Raw genomic sequence first — 24,718 nt, forward strand, 5'->3', positions numbered from 1 at the left:
GAGTCGGACTCTCCATTTTTGCTCAGGTCATGACCTCAGGGTCTTGAGATCAAACCCAGTGCTGGGCTCTATGCTCAGCAGGGAGTCTGCTGGAGATTCTCCCTCTCCCTCCCCCTCTGCTTCTCCCCCCACTCTGACTTGCTCTTCCTCTCTCTCTCTTTCTCTTTCTCAAATAAATGAATAAATAAATAAATAAATAAATAAATAAAATCTTTACAAGAAACAAAAAAACTACCTTTCGGCAAGATTTACTTATGTTACGTTTGGCAAGACTTATGTGGGAATTATTCATCTATTCCCTATGCTGGTTTTTTTTGTTGGTTTTTTTTTTTTTTTTTTTTTTTTCAAATCTCAGGCTACACTCAAATATGGGGGCTCAACAGACTAGATTTTACTCAAATGCATTGTCTTCCATATGAGGGAAACTAGTTACTATATTATTTGTCTGAATGGATCCAGTTAAATTAATGTAGACTTCCAGGTGTGAGCTTTTTTGGACCAAAAAGCCAAGCATCTTCCAGAACGCCTGCTTTTCTGTATCTTTGTTGGCATGACGGACCACGGATGAGCAACACTTCTGCAACGTGTACAAGACTATGGAAACGCACACTACTTTGATTTTACAGTTTCTTTCCTCTCTGAGCGAGTAAACTTCAGGATGTGGACTTTCTAGATTAAATTACCTGTTTAACCAGTTTCCCAAATGATAGATGTGAAGTGTAAACCTCGCAGGGATGTGTGATCCATCTCAGGTTGCCCGGGGGAGGCTTTTGCAAAACTACGAGGATCTGGGGTAGTCCTGTTTCACTTCGTGTCTCGAGTGTCTGTATTTGGACCCGCTGGTTTAAGTAAGGCTAACGCCAAAACCTCTTAGAAACAGACACCAGCTGTCTATCTGCGCTCATCTGCCCGGAGTCTTCCACATTCCACTCCGACTGTTCTCGAATCCACACTCAGGAGTTCTGGAAGGTTCAACATGGTATGGAGATTTGCGTTCAATTTTTCTTTAACTTCTATTCATCTCATTCACCGGATCAAGGAATCAGTGAATACAACAGTAAGTCTTGCCCAGGAGCCCCTGCCTGACAGTTTGGGAAGCACGGAGAGTGAGTCACCGAGTCACAGAGTCATGAGAGGGACATTCTGCATACAGTTTTATCTCCTCAAGGGTTACCTCCTGGAACAGAGCCCTCATCGAGGTGTAGGTACAAAATAAAAGGTTAGCCCCTGAATCTGACTTAATTTTGTCCTAAAGCTAATTCCTCGTAAGGAGAAACATTGGCCTTGGCAGGAGAATTCAGCGTAGTCTGTGTTCCAGGCTCATCAGCTGCACACAAGGGGTGAAAATCCCATGCATGGGTTTCTGGGGAAGAGAACACTCTCTGGCCTTCAGCAAACCACCCAGCCCAGGATCCCAGAGCATCTGTACTCCAACTGAACAGATCCAGAGAGCAGCCCTTCCAATCCCTCCCCTGGAAGGTCCTCTTTGGAGAGGACCACAAGCATCTTCAGAAAATGCAGATTCGCCAGACATCCTTGAGGGTCACTGTATCTAGAGCAGATAAACAGTGCAGTTTGGGAATGTTCATTCCATCTTCTTGCCTGTGCTGATGCCAAAACAACCAGTGGAAAAGCGAAAAATTCATTTTCATGCTACTGGTTTGACTGCTTTTTGGAATTGACTATATTTGGTCTAAAACCGACTGTTTTCTCATTGAACGAGCCAACATTCCCAAGGAGCATTTAAATGAGCTATATCGTCACAGCATGGGAATGGCTGAGCACTGCACCAAGGTCTATTTTCACTTGATTATATGTGTATTTATTATACAAAAATAGAGCAAAACGATGACTCTGCCAAGAGACTCTCCTACATTGTAGTATAAGAGCGAGCTAGGATTTCTTTAAATTGAAGATCTGCATGCTTGTTTTGTTTTCACAGCTGTCAAGCCTTTTTTTTTATGTTAAAAATTTCCCCCCAATTGGTTGTTATTCATTGTGCTTATTATTTAGGAGAATTTACCGGTAGCAAAGTGTGCCTGTTGGTAACGGTGGCAAGAGGCAGTTCTCTATTCTGTCAATCTGTGGTGGATTAAACTGTTCAGAGAAAATAAAAACTGACTGGGAAAACAGCCCCAAACATGACCAGCTTGCCTCCTATTTCAACAGATAGGTTTTCTTTACTGTCACAGCCTTCTGTAAGACCTGCTCTCATCCAGGACCAGAATATAGATGTGGCGCGAAGAGCCCTCACGGAAGGGCAGCCTTGAAGTGCTTCCAACTCCAGAAGGAAGTCTCGTTGGGAATCCTGTTCTGTAATGTAAACCGAGATTTCCAAACCTACCATTTCTCCGCTGACCGTATACGCGTGGAGGAACAGAGACAGGAGAAACTCTATCCCCATTCTAGCAACTAACCACCAGAGGACACCCCCAGAGGCCGAGAATGTCCAGGTTATAGGAACGGAATGAAGCCACTTAAGAAAATGGTCAATTATGGAATGTTCTGTGTGTAAGTCTGTCCGTTAATTAAGCAGTGGACTGAAATTACTAATGGATTTCATAATGGCCCCCAACCAGCTGCCAGTTGGCTGTAGCTTGGTGACAGATGGTAGTGACTGATGTGGACTAGATCTGACCCAGAGATAGTCCATCATTTATTAAATTGCAGGCCCAAATAAAATTCCACGCATTGCAACATTTCACCCTCCTGTCTCCCAGGGAGATACACTGATCGCATTCCTGATATGCCACCCCCCTTGCAGACAGCAAACTATCTGAAGGCCTTAAATACAACACACAGTGAAGAAAGCCCGCAGTATCTCTTAGGGGATGAAAAACAAAAAAAAAACCAGAAGGAGGGCCACTTGAGTGCGGGACGGCATACATGGGAGCTCCATTCCTGCTCATCCAGTTCTGTCCCCTCCCCGCCTATTCAAAATCCAGGGGTGCTCATTCACACCACAACTGACAGGTCGTGACTGTCTGGTTTCTGCTTTCATCCATCAGCACGTCCTCAGAGGGAAGCGAGCTGCCACAGACCGGCTCCAGAGCCTGGCTGCTTGGGGCTTTTGCATAAACAAGTCATTGAAGTGGGCAAATCAAAAGCCCCAATTACTGTCACCAGACTCACTGTTGGAGTATTTGGGAAAATTAACCTTAGCTGTGTTTTTGAGAGATAAGGCTCATAAAGACCAGGGGAGGGAAAAATCCCACTGTTATCACCGCAGGTACAACCTAGAGAGACATTTGATAGAGGAAATACAGCTCTGTCTTAAAATCTTTTATGTAACGTGGTAGAGTTTCCCTCATGTTGTCAGAATGTCATGTAGCTTTCTGCCCCAGGTCAAAGACAATACGTAAAGGTGTGTTTGAATAAGAGATACATGCATCCGAGAAGAAAAACAGGACAGAGAGAGGTGGCATTTGGTCATAGGAAGGTTATTATGTTACCTATTTCAAAGAGGAAGAGTACTGCTCTTGACAGAGTTCATATTTAAACATTACACTAATCTTTTTTATTTTGTTAAAAAAAAAAAAAAAACTTCTTGTTTGAGCTGGAAGGAGTCTGGGTAATACTATAGCCTTCTCACACATGGCCCACTGGAAGGCCCCAAACAGTAGAGAGGCCCTTAGGGATTTGGGGGAAGCCCACAGAGGCTATGAATAAAATTTCTTTGTCATCTCATGCTTACCTTAAAACCGTATTTAGATTTTGCACTTGACTCCATGACATACTTATTTTTCTGTAAATTAAAAAAAATGATGCTTGGGTGCCTGAGTGGCTCAGTCAGTTAAGCCTCTGCCTTCGGATCAGGTCATGATCCCAGAGTACTGGGATCGAGTCCCATGTCAGGCTCCCTGATGAGCAGGAAGCCTGATTGTCCCTCTCCCTCTGCCCCTCCCCTTTGCTCATTCTCAATCTCTCTCTTTCAAAATAAATAAATAAAATTTGAAAAATATAAAAGAAATGATGCTTACTGTTGCTCCATTATAGACAACGAATGCTCCAAGAGGGTGTGCCGTGTTTTATCCTGGGGCTTTGTGAATTCCTGCCATAGCGCCCTGCACCTCTGGGTATCGCTACGGCCAAACTGGCAAATACAGATCTCACCCAAATTGCTCTGTTGATGGATCAGAATACTGAAGCCCAGAGAGTGTGCAACTTTACCAAGTCACATGACTCTAACATCACGTGCGATTAGGGGACTTGCCCAAGGTCATAGGGAGCTGGAATTTAAGTGTCTGATGGTCCCATGGAGTCACGTGTGCTGGGGCTGGCCTGGACATGGTGCCTGAGCCTGCGTGTCCTCGTGCTGGTTCTCCACACCTTTCTGTCTCATTTGGCTTTGCTGCCTCCAGAGTCACCTAGCCCACCAGGCTCTCTTATTCATCCCAAATCTCCCTCCATGTTCTCATTCTGCTCTTGAATTTTCTGTCGTGGGCTTTGGAAACTCCCTGCCTGACCCAGTTCCGGTGGGCTTGAGCTGCTCCAGGGGGCAGGCTACACTGTGTAGGTTGCCAAGGGGACCCAAGGGGGAAAAGCAAGTGGAACCAAAAGCTTCTGAGGGAGATGAGACTCGAGACTGAAGAAACTGATCTACTGCAAACACCAGACACCTAGAGTAGCGAGAAAGTTAAATGAGAAGGAGGAGGAGGAGAAAAAGAAAGAGAAAGAAGAGGAAGAGGAAAAAGAAGAAGATGAAGATGAAGAAGGAGGAGGAGGAGAAGAGGGAGAAGGGGAAGGGGAAAAAGGAGGAGGTGGGCTCGGAGGAGGAGAGGATGAAGCTCACAGCCGAGAACAGAACAGGAAATGGATCCGGATATGGAGGACCAAAGATCAGGCGAGAGAAAGAGGGACCGGATCATTTCAGAGAGAAGAGCATGAGTGAAGGCCCATGGCCAGAAGGCGGGCTAATCCGATGTCCTAAAGGAAGTGCTGCTTGGAGCAGGGGAGAGTGGGAAGCAGTCACAGGGAAAGACGAGGTATGGAAGCTGGCCAGTGCCAGATCACACGTAAGCTGTGCTGGGGACTAGGACTTTATCTTAAGGACAACGGAGAGATGCTGGAAAGCTTAAGCATGCAATGACTCGATGAAATCCCCCCTCTAGGAATGTTGCTCAGGAAGTCTCCACATCAGTCTCCATAACTGAAGGAGCCGTATTCAATTGCCTCTTCCAAGTGGCCTCCTTTCCTATCTGCAGGTTTTTAGAAAATTTTATATTATGTAGTCTTTGGGAAGAAAGACTATAAATAAATATTTTTGCAGTCTCTAATATTATAAGAATTTGTTCCCAGAGTTTGTGGCAATAGTGTGGACACTGGCTCGGACACAAGTATGTGGAATCCATTTCAATAAGTATTATTTAAAATACTCAAAGTTCCTTCACTGAAAAAAAAAAAATGCCACTGCAGAATCACTTAAAAATGTTTACGTATATACCTAAATCTCCAGGCTGCTGATGGCAATTTTAAATGGAAAGCCATAGGCTGTTTCTCTTCCTTTTTATTGGACTATTATTAACCAGTCATAAAGCCTAGCAGTTCATTTATCAGAGAAAAAAATGTACAAATGTTTGACGGATGAAGTCTAGAGCCATAATGTTATGACTTTATTTGAATTACATTATATGGACAAAGCATGCCACTCCATCCGCCTCAAATTACTGCCCTGTTACCTAGGGTAACAGTCAGATATTTTCCTCGTTACTTAATAATACCAGATCTCAAATAAGTATCACAACATGAAAAACAGATGTTAAAATGTGACAGTCAAGGTCGGGTTACACCGAATACTTGTTAATTTTTAAGTGCCTGGTTACTTCTCAAGAATCGTTTCTAAAATTTTTCACAAGGTTTTGTTGAATTTGGTTGCAGGGGTTAGCGTCTGAAGACACACATGAGACACAAATAGGAACTTGACTTGTTATTAATCAAAGTAGCAATAAACAGGGAGAAACTAGTTTTTATACAAAATGCTCATTACTTGGCATGAAATATGATTTTACACAAATGACTAAAGTCAAGGGCCCAGTTTATATTCTTTCTCAATGATTTTCATTTGTATTCTCCCCTTCGTGCATCCAATAGTCTTTTTACATCTATTAAAGGCAGATTTTCATTTCAAATAGCAAATAACTTTTCATTATTGTGCTAGTATAGATTATATTTTTAAAAAACCAAAATAGATGAATAAAACAAAAAAAAAATAAAAGTTTGTTATGGTACCACCCTCCGCAGTCATTTTTCATATAAATTTAGTTCCAGGGGCGCCTGTGTGGCTCAGTGGGTTAAAGCCTCTGCCTTCAGCTCAGGTCATTATCCCAGGGTCCTGAGATCAGGCCCCGCATCGGCCTCTCTGCTCGGAGGGGAGCCTGCTGCCCCCCTCTCTCTCTGCCTGCCTCTCTGCCTACTTGTGATCTCTGTCTGTCAAATAAAAAATCTTAATTTTTTTTTTTTTATTTAAAAAGTAAAAATAAAAAAAAATAAATTTAGTTCCAGGTTTTTTCTCTGTATATTCATATACATAATATACATTACATCTATAGATGTTTTCTTAGAGAAACAGTCAAAACATGCAGTGAAGATCTTTTCATTTTTTAATCTTCACTTTTTTCATTCAATTAAGCATCACTTTTAAATTAAATTTTAAATTAAATATTCAATAAAGCATCATTTTTAAATATGACAGAAGACAGTGCCCTTGATACGACATATGCTATAATGTGTTGCAGAAACTAATCACTGATTTCTGAACATTTAAGTGATTCAATGTCTTGGTTTTATAAATGTTATGGCAGTGAACAAATATGTAGTTTAATCTTTCTACACATTCTTGATGATTTCCTCAGCACAAATTCCAAGAAGTAAAATTCATGGGTCAAAAGGATGTGTGTTTCAGAAATCTTGGTACATAACTGCTAAATTACATCCAGAAAGATTGTACTAAGTTATATTCCCATTGGAGGTGAGCAGATGATGTATTTCTGTCATTTTTTTCCTAGTTTGCTACCATACTTCCTTGATCCCAAGAAGCACATTTCCCCCACATTTTAACATCCTTAAAATCAATTCATGCTTCCCAGTTGACAGCATATCATATTTTAACTGGCGGTTTGTTATTTTTCCCATTCTCAGTGACATTGATAATAAAGTGATGTATCATATAATCAATGTCTTAAATGCCATAAAATATGGTATTTGCCTTTATATTATGTAGCTATGTTTATAGACACACAAAGGATTTTAGTTTTTTTTTTTGTTTTTGTTTTTTTTTAAGATTATATTTATTTATTTGACAGAGAGAGAGAGATCACAAGCAGGCAGGGAGGCAGGCAGAGACAGGAGAAAGCAGGCTCTCCGCAGAGCAGAGAGCCCGATGCGGGGCTTGATCCCAGGATGCTGGGTTCCTGACCTGAGCTGAAGGCAGAGGCTTGAACCCACTGAACCACCCAGACGCCCCAGGATTTTAGTTTTTAGATAGTCAAATGGTTTCTTCATTAATTGTCATGTTCATGATTTCTCTAATTTTATGAAAAAAACATTCACCTATGTTTCCTCCTGTATTATACTTTACGCTTAATTCTTTAATAAACTTGAAAATTACTTTTTCACAAATGAATACACCAATTACCCTAATACTCATTGAGCAATTCTTTTTGCTCATATATCATGTTTAATCTGAGTAAACATTAGTAACCCCAATTAAATAATTGGGTCCATAGAACAAGCATTTAATAGATTTCCATTGATTGATGAATTCCATTTGTAGGAACAATTTGTAGACTTTGGTCTAAGTTAAGGTTTTGGTGTCACAGTTCAGCCCTTCTGAAGGGATTCTAGATTTAGGGGTGAAAGGCCATTCTGGCTTCCTGACGTATCCCTGTTTCAGCCACGTAACATACAAGAGGACCCAGCAAACTGAAAACCAGTGTTTTTCATTGCTGGTGACCATCGTTCTGGCCTGCTGGAAGCAGGGAGGCAGGGTGACGAAGGAGGCAGGCCGGAGAGCCTCTGCTTTCAGTTCTCAACCAAACTTCACAGGAATTTATTGAGCGCCCACTGGGGCTCAAGTCAGGAACACCTCCCCCACCCAGCTCAGCCACTGAGCCCATAAGCTCATCTTCTACAATGTCCACATCCAGTCAGTGTGGCCAACTCCCACATGCTGAGCAGCTGCTCTGCGCCTCGTGCCGACGAGATGGGGACAAAAACACGTCTAACCTCAGAGAACCAGCCAGCGGAGGAAAAAAGACAGGTCGATTGTGGGGAAGGGCCATCGAATCCAATCCTCGGATTAGTGTGTCCAGTGGGAGAGCAGTAAGAGAACAAAGGGGACAGTGGTTCGAGGGGAAGGGAGGAGGACAGAAACCCACGTGAAAGAGGTCTGTGAAGAATCCAGGGGATCCGAAGACCGGCAGCCCATCCGGGGGAGGAAATGGCAAGCAGATCTGTGGGCTTGGGCACCAAAATGGCAGTGAGTGTGTCCAGTGACAAGGTGGGGAGACTGAACAATAGTCTGGTAGGGACCGCGTAAGGAGGAGGAATTAGCACTTGACAACTGGTGGACCCTGGAGAGGTAGAGACAGGACATCGGGGCAGATCGCTCATTCAGTAGCTTGTACGTTTGGTAACATGCCTATGCCCAGCCTCGAGATAGCAAACACAGGACATGGGACAGAGGGAAAGTCCGTTCACATGAGTAGAGTGTGAGCTGCTGCCAGTGGGCAAAGCCCAGTGCATATGGCAGCTCACAGCTGAACACTTACGAGTCTGGAGCTCATTGGAGACTCAGTCACATCCAACTGCCAGTCACTTGCTTTCCTGCATGAGAGCACGCTCGCTGGGAAATGAGAGTGGAGCTCTTTCACTTGTTTGAGTTGTGGGAACTAAGGAGAGTTCATCTGGGAGCATGCCATAGAGTGACCTTCCTTTCATGGTGCAAAGACACAGGAGCTGGGGATGCCAGGAAATGGGAGAAGGGGCTTCAAGAAGTCCAAACGTTGTTTGCGATTCACAGATTAGGTCACAGTGGTGAGAATTCCCCATCCCACCATCAACACCTCCGTTGTGTTTGCTGCTCAAGAATGATACTCAAGGATGACCTATCTGCGCTAGGTTGGTCTGTTTTCAAAACAAACAAACAGAAAAGGGAATTTATTTTTAAAATACTTCCCCAGTAGAATCAAAAGGGTGATTTTCACCATCCAAGTCATACCCTTGAAATTCTTCTTTTCCAGACAATCTGAACCCCTGGCAGGTGGAAGGAGGAAACATTTTCACAACTCACTTGGTGTACAGACCCGCGACTCGCATCCCGATTTCTGGGATGGGAATAAACACCAGCGTGAATTAGATTTTTCTACCACTAAACCAGTGTCAGAAGTAACACTACCCAGGACGGGAGTTCAGGCGGATAAACTCCTTTCCTGAAAGGAGGAAAAGATGGGTGGGGCCTGTGCAAGTATTAAGTCTTTCAGACACACAGTATTTTTATGCACTGTCCTGTGTTGTCTGACTTGTAAAAATTCAAAGAGTTTCCCACCTCCTCCAGGGTTTTACCAACGGCTTTAAACACGCCCAGAGTTAAATTTGCTTCTGAGAACAAGTGTTTGTGTTAATGTGACTTAATTGATAACAGCCCATGCGAACCGTATTATTTAAGACCTATGCATTACTAAATAGTTTCATTAAATAATGGAGAAGAACTTTAAAAAGAAAAACAAAGAAACGCCACACAAGCACATGGTTTTCATTTGGGCAGTAAGGGCTGGAGAGAGCCTCTGCTCAGAGGTCGACTTCATGGCTTCAGGCAAAACTGGGAGATTAAGTAGAAACTCCAGCAAAACCATAGCTCTCGGTTTTAGAGACACTGAACTCAGTATATGACAAATCTCAGGGAATCTTTAGACTTTTTTGGAGGGGAGGTGGAGGGAGTAGTTGTGTTTCTTTTGTTTTCTGTTTTGTTTTCAATAATTAAGGTCAGCTAAATAGTATCACCGTGAAAAGCGACACGAAGTTTAGAATATTTCTTAACAACTTGGGATCGTTTTCTGAGTGACAAAAGTGAGGTAGATACCAAACGACATCCCCTGATGTGGTCACCGTGCCTCCTTTCAAAGAGGGAAGAGAATATGAGGGAAGGTATAAAACAAGGTGTCCTGGGCTGGGGGTGGGGGCAGGGGTTGGAGAAGGCGGGGGCTGGAGTCTGAAAGAACAATGCCTACAATTCCACACACAACAGATACTTCCCAGACAAATACTCTGAGGGACCCCTGCTGGATGCCCACGTCCAGAGGAAGAGTTACCAGCGCTACAGGATATTAAAGTAGAATCATCACTACCTCTGTTTCGGTTAAACACAAAAGGCCCAAAGTTTTAACACAAAATAACAGGTGGCTGTGGGTCTAGACCACCTTTGTAGGACTTACAAGAAATGGAGAAAATTGGTTTGTAACCCTTCACTCCATCTCCACCTCGTGCATGTGGAAATGTCAGAGCACGGAAGCATTTATCAGAATTAACAGACTCCGGCCATGTAAGAATCCTGCCTCCCACAGGCTTAATAAGAGCAGCTTGAGGAAGACATTTAAGAAAGGACGGGAGGGGGCACTCGGGTGGCTCAGTCAGTTCAGTGTCTGCCTTCAGCTCAGGTCTTGATCTAGGGGTCGAGCCCCGCATCAGGCTCCCTGCTCAGCAGAGACTCTGCTTCTCCCTCTGCCTCTCCCCCATCATGCGCCCATTCTCTCTATTGCTCTCTGTCAAATAAATAAACAAAATCTTGGGAAGGAAGGAAGGAAAGAAGGAGAAACAGAGGGAGGGAGGGAGACAGGCAAGAAGGGAGGAAGGGAGGGAGGGACCCAGAGGTTTATCCCACCAGCAGGGTGGGAATTGGGGGCTGAGGAGCATAGGTAGGGGAGGGGGACAACTGAGAAAACAGAAAGGAAGCCTACTATGTACGCCTCCTCTGCCCCCCACTGCAGACTTTTTTTTTTTAAGATTTAGTTTATTTATTTAAAAGAAAGAGGAAGCGAGAGAGAGCATGAGCAGGGGCAGAAGGAGAGGCAGACTCCCCACTGAACAGGGAGCCTGATGTGGGACTCGATCCCAGGATCCTGAGATCATGACCAGAGCTGAAGGCAGAGGCTTTAACGACGGAGCCCCACAGACACCGCTCCCCCTCCCCCAACACTGCAGACTTCTGAATTGAAGTGGGCCTGGGCTGGGGGTGGGGGTGGGGGAGAATAAGAGTATCATTTTAAAATAAGTTCAGACATTGTATGATCCCGCTGGAACGGACATATGAATTACATCTGAGCTGAATCTCATCATTGAAAGTGATGTGCCTGGGTGGCTCAGTGGGTTAGGGCCTCTCTGCCTTTGGCTCAGGACATGTTCCCAGGGTCCTGGGATCGAGCCCCACAACCGGCTTTCTGCTCAGTGGGGAGCCTACTTCCCCCTCTCTCTCTGCCTGCCTCTCTGCCTACTTGTGATCTCTATCTGTCAAATAAATAAATAAAATCTTAAAAAAAAAAGAAAGAAAGAAAGTGATGTGGGAAAATTCTGTTATCAACTCCCTGCAAAAGTTATAGGATCTTCCCAAGACCCAGCAGCAAGAAAATCCAAAGGTGTAAAACAAATGAAGGATCGTCAGCATCCCCTAAAATCTGCTCTAAGTTGAACTGTAGGGAGAGGTGAGGCTTTCCTATGCCAAGGGCCCCACAGGGGAACCATCTCTCCTGCTCAGAGACTCCGTCCTTCTCTGCAGCGGTCAGAGGCTCAGCGTTGAAACATTTGATCCAATGCCCTTCTTTGCAAGGATAGCCTACAAGTAGTGGTTCTAACAAAGATAAGAAAAGAAACAAATATACTTGTACTTTCTATGGTCGGTATTTCTTTAGAAGTAAGGGTTGCATACTCAACCCAAGTTTTGTACAATCTTAAACTATTTTTCTCCACAGAGGCGATTGGTAGTTTCCCTTCTACGCCGCATCATGCTGTGGGAGGGTAGGTGCAACATCTTAACAGAAATTATGGGGGCATATCAAGTTACTTATACCATATAATGTGACATATACACTGCTTTCCAGCTTTGCCTAATGAAACGGAATAGACTTTATTTGGCTAGAAAAATACAGCTGATCTATTCTTATAAAATTCCTTGAGGTTAAAAGGAGGTAAGTTTTATTTTTGATCAGATCTCACTAACCTCCTTTTCTGTTACTAGGCCTCCTTTAACAAATAGCATATCCTGAAAGTTAGAAGATTGTAATCTGGCCATCAGTATAAAAATAATTGGAATACTCACGGATTCATTATTGAAAATACCTGTTTACCAGCCAAGGAACTCTAGTCTATGTAATTGTGATGGACTGAATGCCCATGGACTGAATGTGGCCCCCCACTCACCCGCCAAAATTCATAGGTTGAAATCCTAACCACCAATATGACGGTATTTGGAGGTGGGGCCTTTGGGATGGAAGGGGGTCTTGAGGGTGGAGCCCTCTTGAACGGATTAGTGCCTTTATAAGTCGAGCACAGCTTCCTGTCTCAGCGCCCTCTGCCAGGTGAGGATATAGTGAGAGGAAGGTTCTGTAGACCTGAGGCAGGCCTCACCAGACACCAGGTTGCCCAGCACCTTCACCTTGGACTCCCACCCTCCAGGACTATGAGAAAGCCATGTCTGTCGTTCAAGTCGCCCACTTGATGGCATTTCTGTCATGGCGGCCTGAACTGACGGAGACAGTAACGTAAAGGGCAGCAAAGTCAAGGCCAGCTCTTCCTTTATGCCTGGGCCAGATCGGGTGGGCTCACTGGGGCTCAGTTTCCTCGTTTTCGAGGCAGGCCTCCCTGACAGCTCCACAGTCAGGACTCAGGACAGAACAAGTAAGGACACAAAGCAAGCATGACCTGTGTAGCCTGCAGACCTGTTCCATACATGTCAGGGGATGAGTCACTCCAGGGAAGACAAGGATGGGAGACCGGACATTGTGCTCAGAGAGTTCACAAGCTTACGATCTAGTGGGGACACACAGAGACATTTCAGCAGGGATTCAAATGTCCAGATAAAGACACTTCACAGAACAGTGTCGATTCAACAAGTTGGCCCAGAGAGTCAGAGCTAGGATTCCACAGGAGGCCGGGAACCACAGGGGCGATGGGTTTCCAGAGGATGGTGTACGGAGCTTCGGGAGAGGTCTGGGTAGGAAAAGAGGAATCAGTGTGGCTCCATTAGAAGATTTCACAACAAAATCTTGGTGCAGTTTCTCTGCTAAAGACAGAAGCTGAGTCTGTGTTTCCGGGAAGAGGAAACATTTCACCCTCTCCGGGTCACCACAGTGCCCTCCATTAGCATTTCTTACACACTCTGGCCTTCACTTACCAGTGTTCCCTGAATGGCCCTAGTAGGCTATTTGGGATTCTAATCTCCGAACTAGAAGTTTCACCAACTTGGTTAAATAGCGACCCTAACCTAAGTGAACATCGGCCCACTTGGGCAACCACAAATTATGCCCCACTCCTTTCCTTACCCATTCCACTGGCAAGAACCCTTCTTCTAATATCTCAAGGGTTGCATTCCACACTCTAAGCACAGAAAGATGACAGGCAAACCTGGAGTTTATTTTAGATGGCATCTTTTCAGGTCAAAAACTCTTAAGAGGAAATTTTTTAAAATTAAGATCCCAGGAGGAAAAAAATCAAATAATAATAAAACCTCCGATGAGCATTCAGGCTGATCTTTCAATAAACTGATGATGATTTGCAACTTGTCCACTCAAATAAAATTACCTAGTTTTAGCACCTCTTTTTTTTTTTTTTCCTGGACTACTTTTTAATGTCACTAAAGGGATTTTTTTGTTTTTGATTTTGTTCTTTTTTTTCTCTTTTTCCTTAAGCATGATTTTAGAAATCTCTCTCAATCTCTCTCATACACACATGCACGTGCACGCACACACACACACACAAACACACACACACACACACACACACACAAACGCTAATCTCTAAAACTATTCCTTTTAAGCAAGATCTAGAAAATTGAGATTGGAGTAGGAATGGGGTAGAAGAAAACCTCCAAAGACTCTGAGGTAAAACGTTGAAGGCCTCACTCCCTCAAGTCCCCTCTGCTCATCAGCTCCAGAATAGAGGCTGGGACATATCTACTCATCAGCTATGAGGTAGATCCTAAGTAATTTGTTCCTAAGACCTGGAGAATAAAAATGCACAGATAGCTGGTTTCCATGTAAATAAAAGCAAACTGGAAGATATGTTTGCAGTCAAGTATTTCTGCCCCACATTCTACAACACTTTCTGGAATGGGAAAGAAGTGGCCCTTCTTACAGCAAACATACAGAGTATTTTGTAACACTGGGGGAGATGATAGTTTTAAGAAGGAATGAAAAGCTGAACAGAGGAACAGTATCTAAAATCTATCTCTTAGAAAGTTTGCTGAGTGTGGCATGGCATCTCCTACCCCTTCCTCAAGAGACTTTCAGTAAAGACCTCTATCACTTCCAGTGCTTTTTGGAGTAAGATTTGTGTTTCTTTTATCTGAGAGTGACTTTAAGAGAATCTTTAAACTGATACCATCTTTAAAAAAACAAAAATAAAAACAAAAACCACCTTTTTAAAGTTGTTCACCTGACCCCTGACTAGCATTAGCACCACCTGGGAACTTGTTAGGATAAACCTTTGGGCCCTACCCCAGACCTATGTCAGAAATTCTGAGACTGGAACCCAGCAATATGGATTTCAAGGCCCCCTCCAAGTGAGTCCCATGCTTTCTGAGTTTGAGAACTGTCCCTTGTGGGGAATAGTCACTACTGAGAAACCATCTGTGGTAGAGGTTGCTGATGTCTACCCTTGCAGGCCCCTTGACCATCTAGTGCACCCAACTGTGGGCTGCTTTGAGTAAGACAACTGAGGATTAACTCCCATGGCCTTCTCCAGATTCATCCTTGACTGACAGAATAAGGAGAGATGCCTGGGAAGCCACCCACCGGCCACCTCAGCCTGGGGGACCCAATGACTGGCTGGAATAAGGTTGTTAAGCTTAGACCCTGAAGGGAAGGGCCGCTCTGCCCTGTGAGCCTTGTGCATCAAGCCAAGGTTAGACTTGACCTAACACCACATCCTTGGGGATTCCTTCTCCTTCCCTATCTCGCTCTCCTCACTCCCATCCAGGTTTTTCCTAAAGGCTGTTCCCTCGTTAAATCAGTGCACCTAAATCCCTTTCATACTTTCTCCTTCTAAGGAACGAGACTATGACACTGTTAATAGTTGGGACATATCTGCAGAAATGATTGCAAAGCTTTTCTTAGAGCAACGATGGGTTCGGGAATAGTTACTGTTTGGTGAGGAAAAGAGTTCCCCAAAATGGGAATGCCCACAGGAGTCTTCTCAAAAGTGTATCAGACCCTACTCTGCATTTCAGGAAGGCGAAAATAAAGGTTGAACACTGATGGGCTAGATGACGTCTACTGACCATTCAAATTCTGAAATGTATACGTCATGACAATCCCTAGTAGTGACTATTATACAATTTTATTTATGTTCAATTTTATGAAAAGAAAGGACGAGAAGTCCCAAGAGGGGAAGATATTGATGTTCACTAACATAAAACAATTCATTCGACAAATGTTTGTTGAGCTCCTAAGTGCCAGGCCCTGGGGCTTGCACAGTAAACTTTACAAGCAAAGTCTCCATCCTCAGGGAGCTTCCATCCTGATGAGGGAAACAGGCAATAAACAGACGAATATGTGTAATCCGATATTCAAGAGTGAGAAATATTATGAAGAAAAGTAAAGCAGAGGGAGGGGGTAGAGAGTGATAATGGGGCGGGGGAGGGGAGCTCACTGAGGAGGTGATATTTGAGCAGACACTTAATAGCAGTGAGCAAAGTCATGAGAATTTCTAGCATTCTAGACAGAAAAAAATCCAAGTATAAAGACCCTGGGAAAGGGCTTGGTTAGTGAGGGGGCCAGGGGTAGGAGATGAGTTCAGAAGGTACCGGGGCCCTGCCCGTGTAGGGGCTGGTAGGTCATAGCGCACACAGGACCTGATGGGAAGCCCACAGGGGTTCTGAGCAGGCAGTTGCATGATTGGATTTATGTTTTAAAAGTCTATCCTTATAGAGAAGAGACTGTAGGTGGGGCAAGAGAATCAAAGACCACAGATAAGAAGATCCTGCCACAGACGAGGCAAGAATGAGATGGAGCTATATAAGGGCTTCCTGGGAATCTTGTTTATCTACTCATTGACTTTATATATATATATACATATATATGTATATATATAATATATATATTTATAAAATATAATATATATTTATAATTATATATAATATATAATAAATATAAATATGTATTATTTTATATCAGTCATATTATATTTATATATAAATTTTAATATATAATATCTATATATATAAATTCTATATTTATATATATAGATATTATATATTAAAATTTATATATATATATATATTTTTTTTTTAGAGCAAGAAAGACAGAGCATGAGCATGTTGAGGGGGAGGAAGCTGACTCCCGGCTGACTGAGCAGAGATCCTGACATGGGACTTGATCCCAGGATCCCAAGATCATGACCTGAGCCAAAGGCAGACACCTAACTGACTGAGCCCCTCGGACACCCCCTACTCACTGACTTTAATCCAGTGAGAGCTCCAGGGGCCCTAGGCTATGTGCATATTCTATGCAACTCTCCTTCCCCCTGGGCTTTATCACAACCTACAGTGGGAAGAAAGGATTTATGAAAGCACTGATTCTCCGAAACGCAGACCGCTTTAGGTATAGACATCATCACTGCACAGAGTACCAAGGAAGAGCTTCAATCCTGGATCCCCGCTTTGACACTAGTACTACTAAGTTTCGTGAAATAGCTTCCTGCTTCCCGTTATTTTATATGGTACTATGCAGATCTGGGAAGTTTTACTGAGAATAAGTTCCGTTCTCTAAAGCCACAATGTAAGGAGCATTTTTTTTTCCATTTCATTGTATTCAAAGTGTATAAATAACGCTGTTAAACAATACCATAAAAGAAGACATTTGATATCATCTATGCTAACAACAAAAAATTTCTACTTCGTTTTTTCACTCCCAATAAAATCTATTATTTGCTAAAATTTTATTGTAAGTTTTTAAATGCACGGAAAAAAGATTTCAATTACAATTTATAACCCAAGCAAGTTTTAACATAGGAAGCCAATTCTGTCAAAAGGAACAAAACTCCACCAGAGCTTACTCTGAAACAATTTTTAAGGCCTCACTCCACAGAGATTTCTAATACCCCTTTTCCAAGTGGAATTCAATTTTCCCATTTGTAAGTTTGCCGATGTTGGTGGCTGCAGCGTGTGTGCCTGTGGTCAGACAGTTTAGGGAAAATGGGAAGAATGAAGGTGCTGGTTTTAAAATTAAGCCTGAATCTTTCACGTGCCTGAAGGATCGTGTCCAAAAGAAATTGCTCTCCTTGGGACCAAAGGTACTATCTCACCGTTCAAAATTCAAAGGGCCAGAAGTTTATGCATACCTTCCCCATGATTTGTTTCCCAGATCTGGCTTTCTACAAGAACTTCCTTCAGGAAAACACACACTTTTCCTCCCTCGCAGCCCAATTTCCTGTAGGAGCGCCTCTTTCGAAAATGGCAATGACAGCATTCTTGTGTTTTCTGGTGAGTGCAAAACACCTTTTCAAACAAAGTGGGGATGAAGCGGAGAAAGGAGAGGAAAGAAATGTTCTCCTTTCCCCCCAAACTGCCCCTCCTTATTTAAAAAAAATAGTAGCTGTTGCGGTATTTTCAGAGCTTACACTGGGACTTCCCATCTATGCCCCTCATTTAAAGGCAGATGTTTCCTTAGTGTTAGATGTGAATTTACATAACCTGGGTCACTAGAAAAGTTTAGGTCTACCCCAAGCAATTATGGGATACCCAGGGCTGCTGTTGGAGCATGCTAACACAGAAGTACTCTTGAGTTTCAAGGTGACAGTGAGGGTAGGAAATGCTCTACATCAGAGCTGTGAGATGAGGGTAGGAAATGCTCTACATCAGAGCTGTGAGATGACCGCAGTCTTCGTGATAACTCCATTAAGGAACACGTCTGTTCTTCGGCCCGAAGTGAGGGTCTTTGGGCCTGTGTCCCCAAGATGAAGAAGGGGTTGGGGGGGCAGCTGAGTTACACAGCCTTGCTTCCTGGACATGAAATTATCATACAAAAGTCCTGTAGACTCTTGGCAATGCTGTGGTTTCCTCTAGATTAAGACTTAGCAAGGTCCCTAGAGACAGCTTCCCATTGGAGGTGGTCTTGGGATCAAGGCTAGTAGTCCCTACACCAGAGAAGCCTCTAGAAAGAAGCTGAGTGGACGTTAATGCCAAAAGAAGCCACCGCCATGAGAATACCACTCATAAAGGAAAGAAGATGTTCCACTTACTGATCGCTATACACTGATTTGTGTCTTCCCTAAATTCGAATGTCGGAACCAATCTCCAGTGTGATGGCATTTGGAGGTACAGCCTTTGGGAGGTGATTATGTCATGGAAGTGGAGCCCTCATGAATGGGATTCATGCCCTTAGAGAAGAGGCCCGGAGAGTTCCTCTCCCTTTCTGGCCTGAGGACACAGCAACAAGAAGGCAGCCTGTGAACAAGAAGTGGGCTCTCGCCAGACACTGAATCTGTCAGCACCTTGATCTTGGACTTCTGAGCTGCCAGAACCATGAAAAACTAATTTCTGTTGCTTATGAGCCACCCAGTTTATAGTATTTTTTTTTTTTAATCACGGCCTCAACAGACTGAAACATTGGTCATCAACTTTGTACTCAAATCTTAAACAATGACCACATTTCCTCAATTGTAAGACTCTATCATACTGACTTTTCAAGAGAGACTAAGAAATACCATCGTGCTTGAAGGCACACACTAATGTAAATAATGATAATATATTTGCCATCGAATAAAAGATATATTATATTATTAGAAATAATAATGACTATAAAAATACTCAACTATGTCGAGCCCTTCCTAGGCTGTGCATTTTTATGTATTACCTCATTTAACCCTCATAAAAACCAAGGCCCTCTGAGATAGATATAATCCTCCTCATTTTTTAGATGAGGAGACTAAAGCTGAAGACAAAGTAAGAAAATTTAGAGAACTGATTGGACTTGGAGTTTTGTGACTCTGATCCCACACCCAAGGCCCTCCGAGTTTTTGAGATGTGGTATCCTGGAAGGGAGCCCCCAGTGGGTATAGCTTTCCCAATTGTCCCAGTGAGACCCAGGGATAAATTTCCAGGAAAAAAGGCCAACAGTATAATTAAGTGGCCCAAGCCCCTGATGTAAGCTCTATTATTTCTGAAGGCATAACAATGAAATCCCACCACTGCCAAGACCCAGTTTTTAGAAGGTAATGTGGCCTAGCTGGAAGGCGCAATGGCTCTGAGGCCTGAGGATGTGGGGTTCGTGATCACGTACGAGGAACCAAAGAGCAAAATTTCTAATCAGTGTCAACACGATGGTTTGTGAGATAAACAGTGCTGGGAAAATCGGAAATCAGAAGATCGCGTCCTTACTTCTCATACATCACGATGAATTCCAGACGAACCAAGAAAGTTTGAAAATGAAAGCACGAAGATCTTTGCGGTAATGGAATAGTGCTGTATCTTGATGGCAGTGATCATTACATGCACCTACATCTGTGATAAAATGGCTTAGAAGGAGGCACACACACATTGCACCGCTGACAGTTTCCTGATTTTGATAGTGTACTATAATTATGTAAGACATAACCATTGGGGGGAACTGGGTGAAGGGCACACAAGACTTCTCTACTATTTTTGCCACTTCCCGTGAACCTATAATCATGTCAAAATAAAAAGTAAAAATAAAATTTAAAAATAATCATAAAAGAGATCGACTGTAGTATGACAGAATAGCTGAACTCGGCATGGCCAAGGAAGAATCCAATGTTTAAAAAAAAAATTGGTCAATTTAACCACCTATACATGAAAAATTTTCTAATGTCCAAAAATATAAAATTGAAAGGCAGGTACTCAGATGTTTTCTACATATATGACAAATGAAAGTTTAGTTAATTTAGTGTCATTTACATCCTGGTTAAAAATGTGGACTCTGGTTGAAAGAACCAGAATCCTTAGATTAAAAGTCATGGCTCTATCACATGATAGCACGTGACTTTGAGAAAGTTACCCTCGCTTTACCATCTGTGAGATGGGGATGGTGGCTTCCACAAGGAGATGGTGGGAGGATTAAAAGAGTTAATAATCAAATAATATCTGTAACATAGTAACATGTGCTGTATTAGCTGATTTCATTGTCATTCTTATAATTGTTACTATTCGATACCAAAAAAGGTAAATCCTTCTGTGATGCCAGACTCTCAGCTACTCAGGATCTGGCCAGGATAAACTCATTCTCAATAACTCTGGACAGACTGGCCTGATATAAATATATCCTCACACTGAGTTGGGCTGGGACATTTATCCTGACAGCTGATGATCTGTAGTAAGCAACACTTTGCCTTCGTGGTCACCATGAGCCAGAATTCTTTGCTCTCCTCAACACATCTACTTCTGCAGTTATCCATGCCGCCTCCCACCTAATGGTGCTTCAAGTCCACTATAACTGGGTAATGGGATGTTCCTGACAGCCCCTTGTGCTGGTATCCGGGCATCATCCCCCATGGAATACCTCTGTTAACCCTCACAGAGTCCTTGTTGGGTAGATATGACTCTCCCTACTTAGTGAAGAGAGGGTAACACAGAGAAGTCAGTGACTGCCCAGGATCACACGACCAGCAAAAAGTAGCAACAAATCTCAAAACCACTTCTTCTGAATCAAAAACATGGATATTTCAAGAGTGATGGGACCCCCTAGGACCCACATTAGAAGCACCATGTCTAAGCTAAGATTCCCAGTAAGGATTGACGGGGCTTCCCATTTTTCTAGCATGGGCTTTTGGACAACTTTGTTGACTCTTGATGGGCTTTACTTTTTTCTTCCTGATTCTTGTCAGTGCTCCAAATAGGAGTACTTAGCACGCAAGTCTCGTCCTGGCAAGTCAACTGCTCCGATAGGAAGGCCACACTCGATGTGGGAGCACGTGTTGCTTTCTGTGTTCTGTAAGATGCTTTAGAGCTCTGTCTCCCCAAACAGATGGGAGCCTCATAGAATACAGAGACCACATGCTGTCATTATCTGTATCCACTCAAAACAACTAGTACGGTGGACTATAACTTCAGATTGTTGGCCTCCTGGAACAATGCTCAAAAAGGCAGACTTGGTCCAGGTTTCTGTTTGAGAAGCTTTTCTGTATATGACTGACCCCCTGGTTTATGAGTCCAGAGACCTGAATTATCAGTCACCCTAGTCCCCAGGAAGAGAAAGGGTATTTGCTCTTTTGCTAGCCCTTGGAGCTAAGAATGGAATTCTCAATAAAATCACCAGTGTGATCTTGGGCAAGTGATTAAACTCTACCAGATCTCTTTCCCCATATTATGAAAGGAATTTATCACTTTTCAAGAAATCTACTCTGCAAAGTAGCACCTCCATCCTTCCAGTCTCCAAAGGCGTTTGAGGATTTGTAGAGAGATAGGGCAAGGTGGGAAGAGGAGAGGGCTCAACACGCACATCTGGGCCTGGGCCACAACCAGCACTCTTGGAGAAGACAGCCAGACACAGGTATGCATACACATTCATTCTCTCTCCCTCTGTGTCTCCGTCTCTGTCTCTCTCTCTCTCTGCGCCCCCACCCACACACAATGCATACTTCTCTTATTATAATACTCTGTGTAGATATTACTTCAACATTTTTCCTTGGAATCACAGAAGGAGAGGGCAAGAATGGAAGAATGGCTTCGTTACGCCTACAGAAGAAAAACTGCCTCTAGCCAAAATCTTCTTGTACACCGTGTGGGCTGACTTGAAAGTGGCATGGTTTTTGACTGTAACATGTTCCATGTTTAGCTCTGGTTTATAGGTGAGGGCCCCACAGGATGAGAAACTAGCCCAGGAAAAGGCATTTCAGTGACCTTTTACGGGGTTGGAAATCCCACACGGGGGCCTGCAGCACGTTAATAAGAACAGCTTGTTCCACAATTCTCTCAACCCTGAAAACATGGAGCGCTCATGTTGACAGATTCCCACGAAAGAAAGTCACTTTACAGTAGGTCGAACCCGAGGGCAAAGAAGGTTAAATTGAGGTAGACTCAGTGCCTTTAAAATACACATAAATCCAATAGACCAACAGCAGAGGCTCCAGATCCAATGCTGAACACAGGGGGTGGGGGGAGGAACAGGCAGACAAATGCCCGAAGCCTGAAAAGCCGAGAAGGTAACTTGCAGCTTCCAGAGGTAATGAACAATGATTTCACGTGGTTTTCTCCACTTTGATGTTTGCACGGAAAAGTCACATGAAATTGCGTGTTCTCCACGCTATTATTTCCCTCATCTGAAACAGTGCCAAGCTGCTTTCGCATTAGGAAAACTAAGTCCACAGAATCAACAGTTAGAAACTGGATTTTAAATTTCTTCTAAGCTCGTTCTACAGCCTGCCTGCCCGTCCAGGGACATGGTAAAGACACGAAAGAAAGCTGGTCACTGCTAATTCTCTCTCTACCGCCTCCTAGACAATCTGAGGGAGACCAGGCTCGGGCTTCTGGTGGTGCCAAGGGTTATTTCGGGAAGCTCGCGCTTGGCTGGGTTTCCATTAAGGGCTGACGACAAAGACAGAGTGAGAAACACATCCCGTGGTCCTGTAACCCAGGCGGGGCTCCCACTAATAGGAGTCTCTTACGCATTTCTTGCTCATGGCCTTGACAAGCCTGGGTCCGTGAAGAAGGGACCCAATAGGGACCCAGAGGCACACCAGACACTCCACGCCTGAGGCTCAAGTTTTTAGGACCTGCCTCCCCTTCACTTCTGGTCTGGCTCCATGCAGCACCTGAACTCCCCCACCTCGGTTTCCTCCACTAAACGGTAGGGGCCAGGCCCCCCTTACCTATGGCACAGAACTTAGTGGCGTCTTACCAAGATGGCAGATCCCGTCGCGTTTTCACAATTGCTCTAGACATTCTCAACAGTGAACATGCACTAGCTACCAAACACAGCCTGTGGGAGGCAATCTGGTGGAAAGGAGAGCTGAGAGTCCCCTCCCCTCAGTGGCCAAGGGGCCTGTGGGCTATGAATAATTCCTTTCATCACTATAGGTATCTCTCTATTTCCTTTAAAACATTCTGTCCTTTTCCAGGTAATCCTCTGTCAATTACCATGCCTAGAGCCAACATACGATCACTGTTCCTCAGGACGTCTGTCTTTTAAAAGAAGGCCAGGGTTGGTCTGAGGAGAAGCCAGCCTGTCCTGCGGAGGCAGCCTGGTGCCCTCGGGCCGCCGCCACTGGTCACAGGCGGCCCACGCAGGCTGGGCCCCGGGGTGCCAGTGGGGTAGATGAGCTCAGCTTTCAGAAGCGGCTGGATTGGCTGGGACGGGGGTGCCCCGCCACACTCACTTCCTAGAGCACAAGTTCAGCCAAAGCCACATTAAAAGATGGTTGCTTCACGTTGGCAGAACTTCTCAGGAGGCACCAAATGAGGGTGTGTGGGAGGGGGAGTGGGCAACCGTGTCATAAAATGACGAAGCCGAGCGAGCGTTTCCTGTCCTCGCATTTAAAATCTCCGATGGGGGTGGGAGGCAGCCTCAGAGGCCCGGGGCTTTCCTGGAGAGACTATAAAAGGAAGGAATGATAAAAGGAGCCAGGGGTTCAGCAGGCTACTACCAGCAGAACCAAAGAGGGGAGAGAAGGTTCCCTCTCGGCCCCACCCTGGCTTGTCAGAGGAGGCTCCTTTGCTGCAGGAAGCTTTTCAGAGGGGGTGTGGGGTGTGGGTTTGTTTCTGGGGTCGCTCTTTTATCCTCAGTGAGTGGCTGCAGGTCTCAGACCTCGTCTTCTCATGCTCCCACCCTACAAAGATTGAAGAAGTTAAAGGGGAGTCTGTTTTGTACATCCCACACTCCTTGTGGTCTCCACCAAAATGTGTTACCTGATATGTCACCTGGCTATCCGAATGCTTGCTGCTTGAAATCGGGACAAGAATGGAGTTGGACAGGGGCCATAACTTAGATAGAAAACCACTGACACAGCTACATAGTTTTCTTTCTCGGGATTGCTGGGACAAGGGAAAGCCATGGAGCCTTCTCTCTGACGCCTGTCAGTTTTCAGTCTCTCGTGTCGTGACCACTTAAATCCTTCAGTGTCAGAGCCCGCGCAGGCAGGGCCTGAAAGACCCATCCCCTAAGAAAAAGAGAAGTTCCCCTGAGTGTTTTCAGCATCTGCAGTCCTGGGATGAGACCAGCCACGTGAGAGCAGGCCCACGGAGCTGATGTCTGAGCACGGTGCAGTTTAAAACGTGGCGAGTAAGGCGGTCTTTCGAGAGCTGCCACGCATCTTCAGAGCCCCGGGAATTGTATTTGACTCACGATGTTCAGAATTCTTCACCCACACTCATCAGTGTCATCATCTCCCTTGTCCTTGTTCTACCCTCCTCTAGAAATCCAGAGACACTCGCAGCTGCCTACAGCAATCACAGAGTTCCCAATAAAGTGAAGTCCAACGAAAATTTAAAAAGAAGACAAGTTTCAGAAAGTCTCTGAGTGTTCGTTGCTCTGGGGTTCAATCAGAGTAACCCAGGTTCCAA

At 44.1% G+C, this 24,718-nt stretch overlaps 1 protein-coding gene across 7 annotated transcripts in view; it reads right to left on the reverse strand.

Annotated features, from left to right (window-relative positions):
* Nucleotides 1-24,718, reverse strand: part of SUGCT (succinyl-CoA:glutarate-CoA transferase) — an 802,332-nt gene that overhangs the window by 143,231 nt on the left and 634,383 nt on the right. The window contains exon 13 of one of the 7 annotated variants that reach the window (XM_047694510.1): nt 11,810-11,839. The exons of the other annotated variants lie outside the window; for them this stretch is intronic. Within the exon in view, the coding sequence (XP_047550466.1) occupies nt 11,825-11,839 (15 nt within the window). The 3' untranslated portion in view covers nt 11,810-11,824. Of the gene's footprint in view, nt 1-11,809; nt 11,840-24,718 lie in introns of those variants that run through there. 7 annotated transcript variants of the gene reach the window in all.

This window comes from Lutra lutra, chromosome 11 (assembly GCF_902655055.1).
Source record: "Lutra lutra chromosome 11, mLutLut1.2, whole genome shotgun sequence".
Lineage (NCBI taxonomy): Eukaryota > Metazoa > Chordata > Mammalia > Carnivora > Mustelidae > Lutra > Lutra lutra.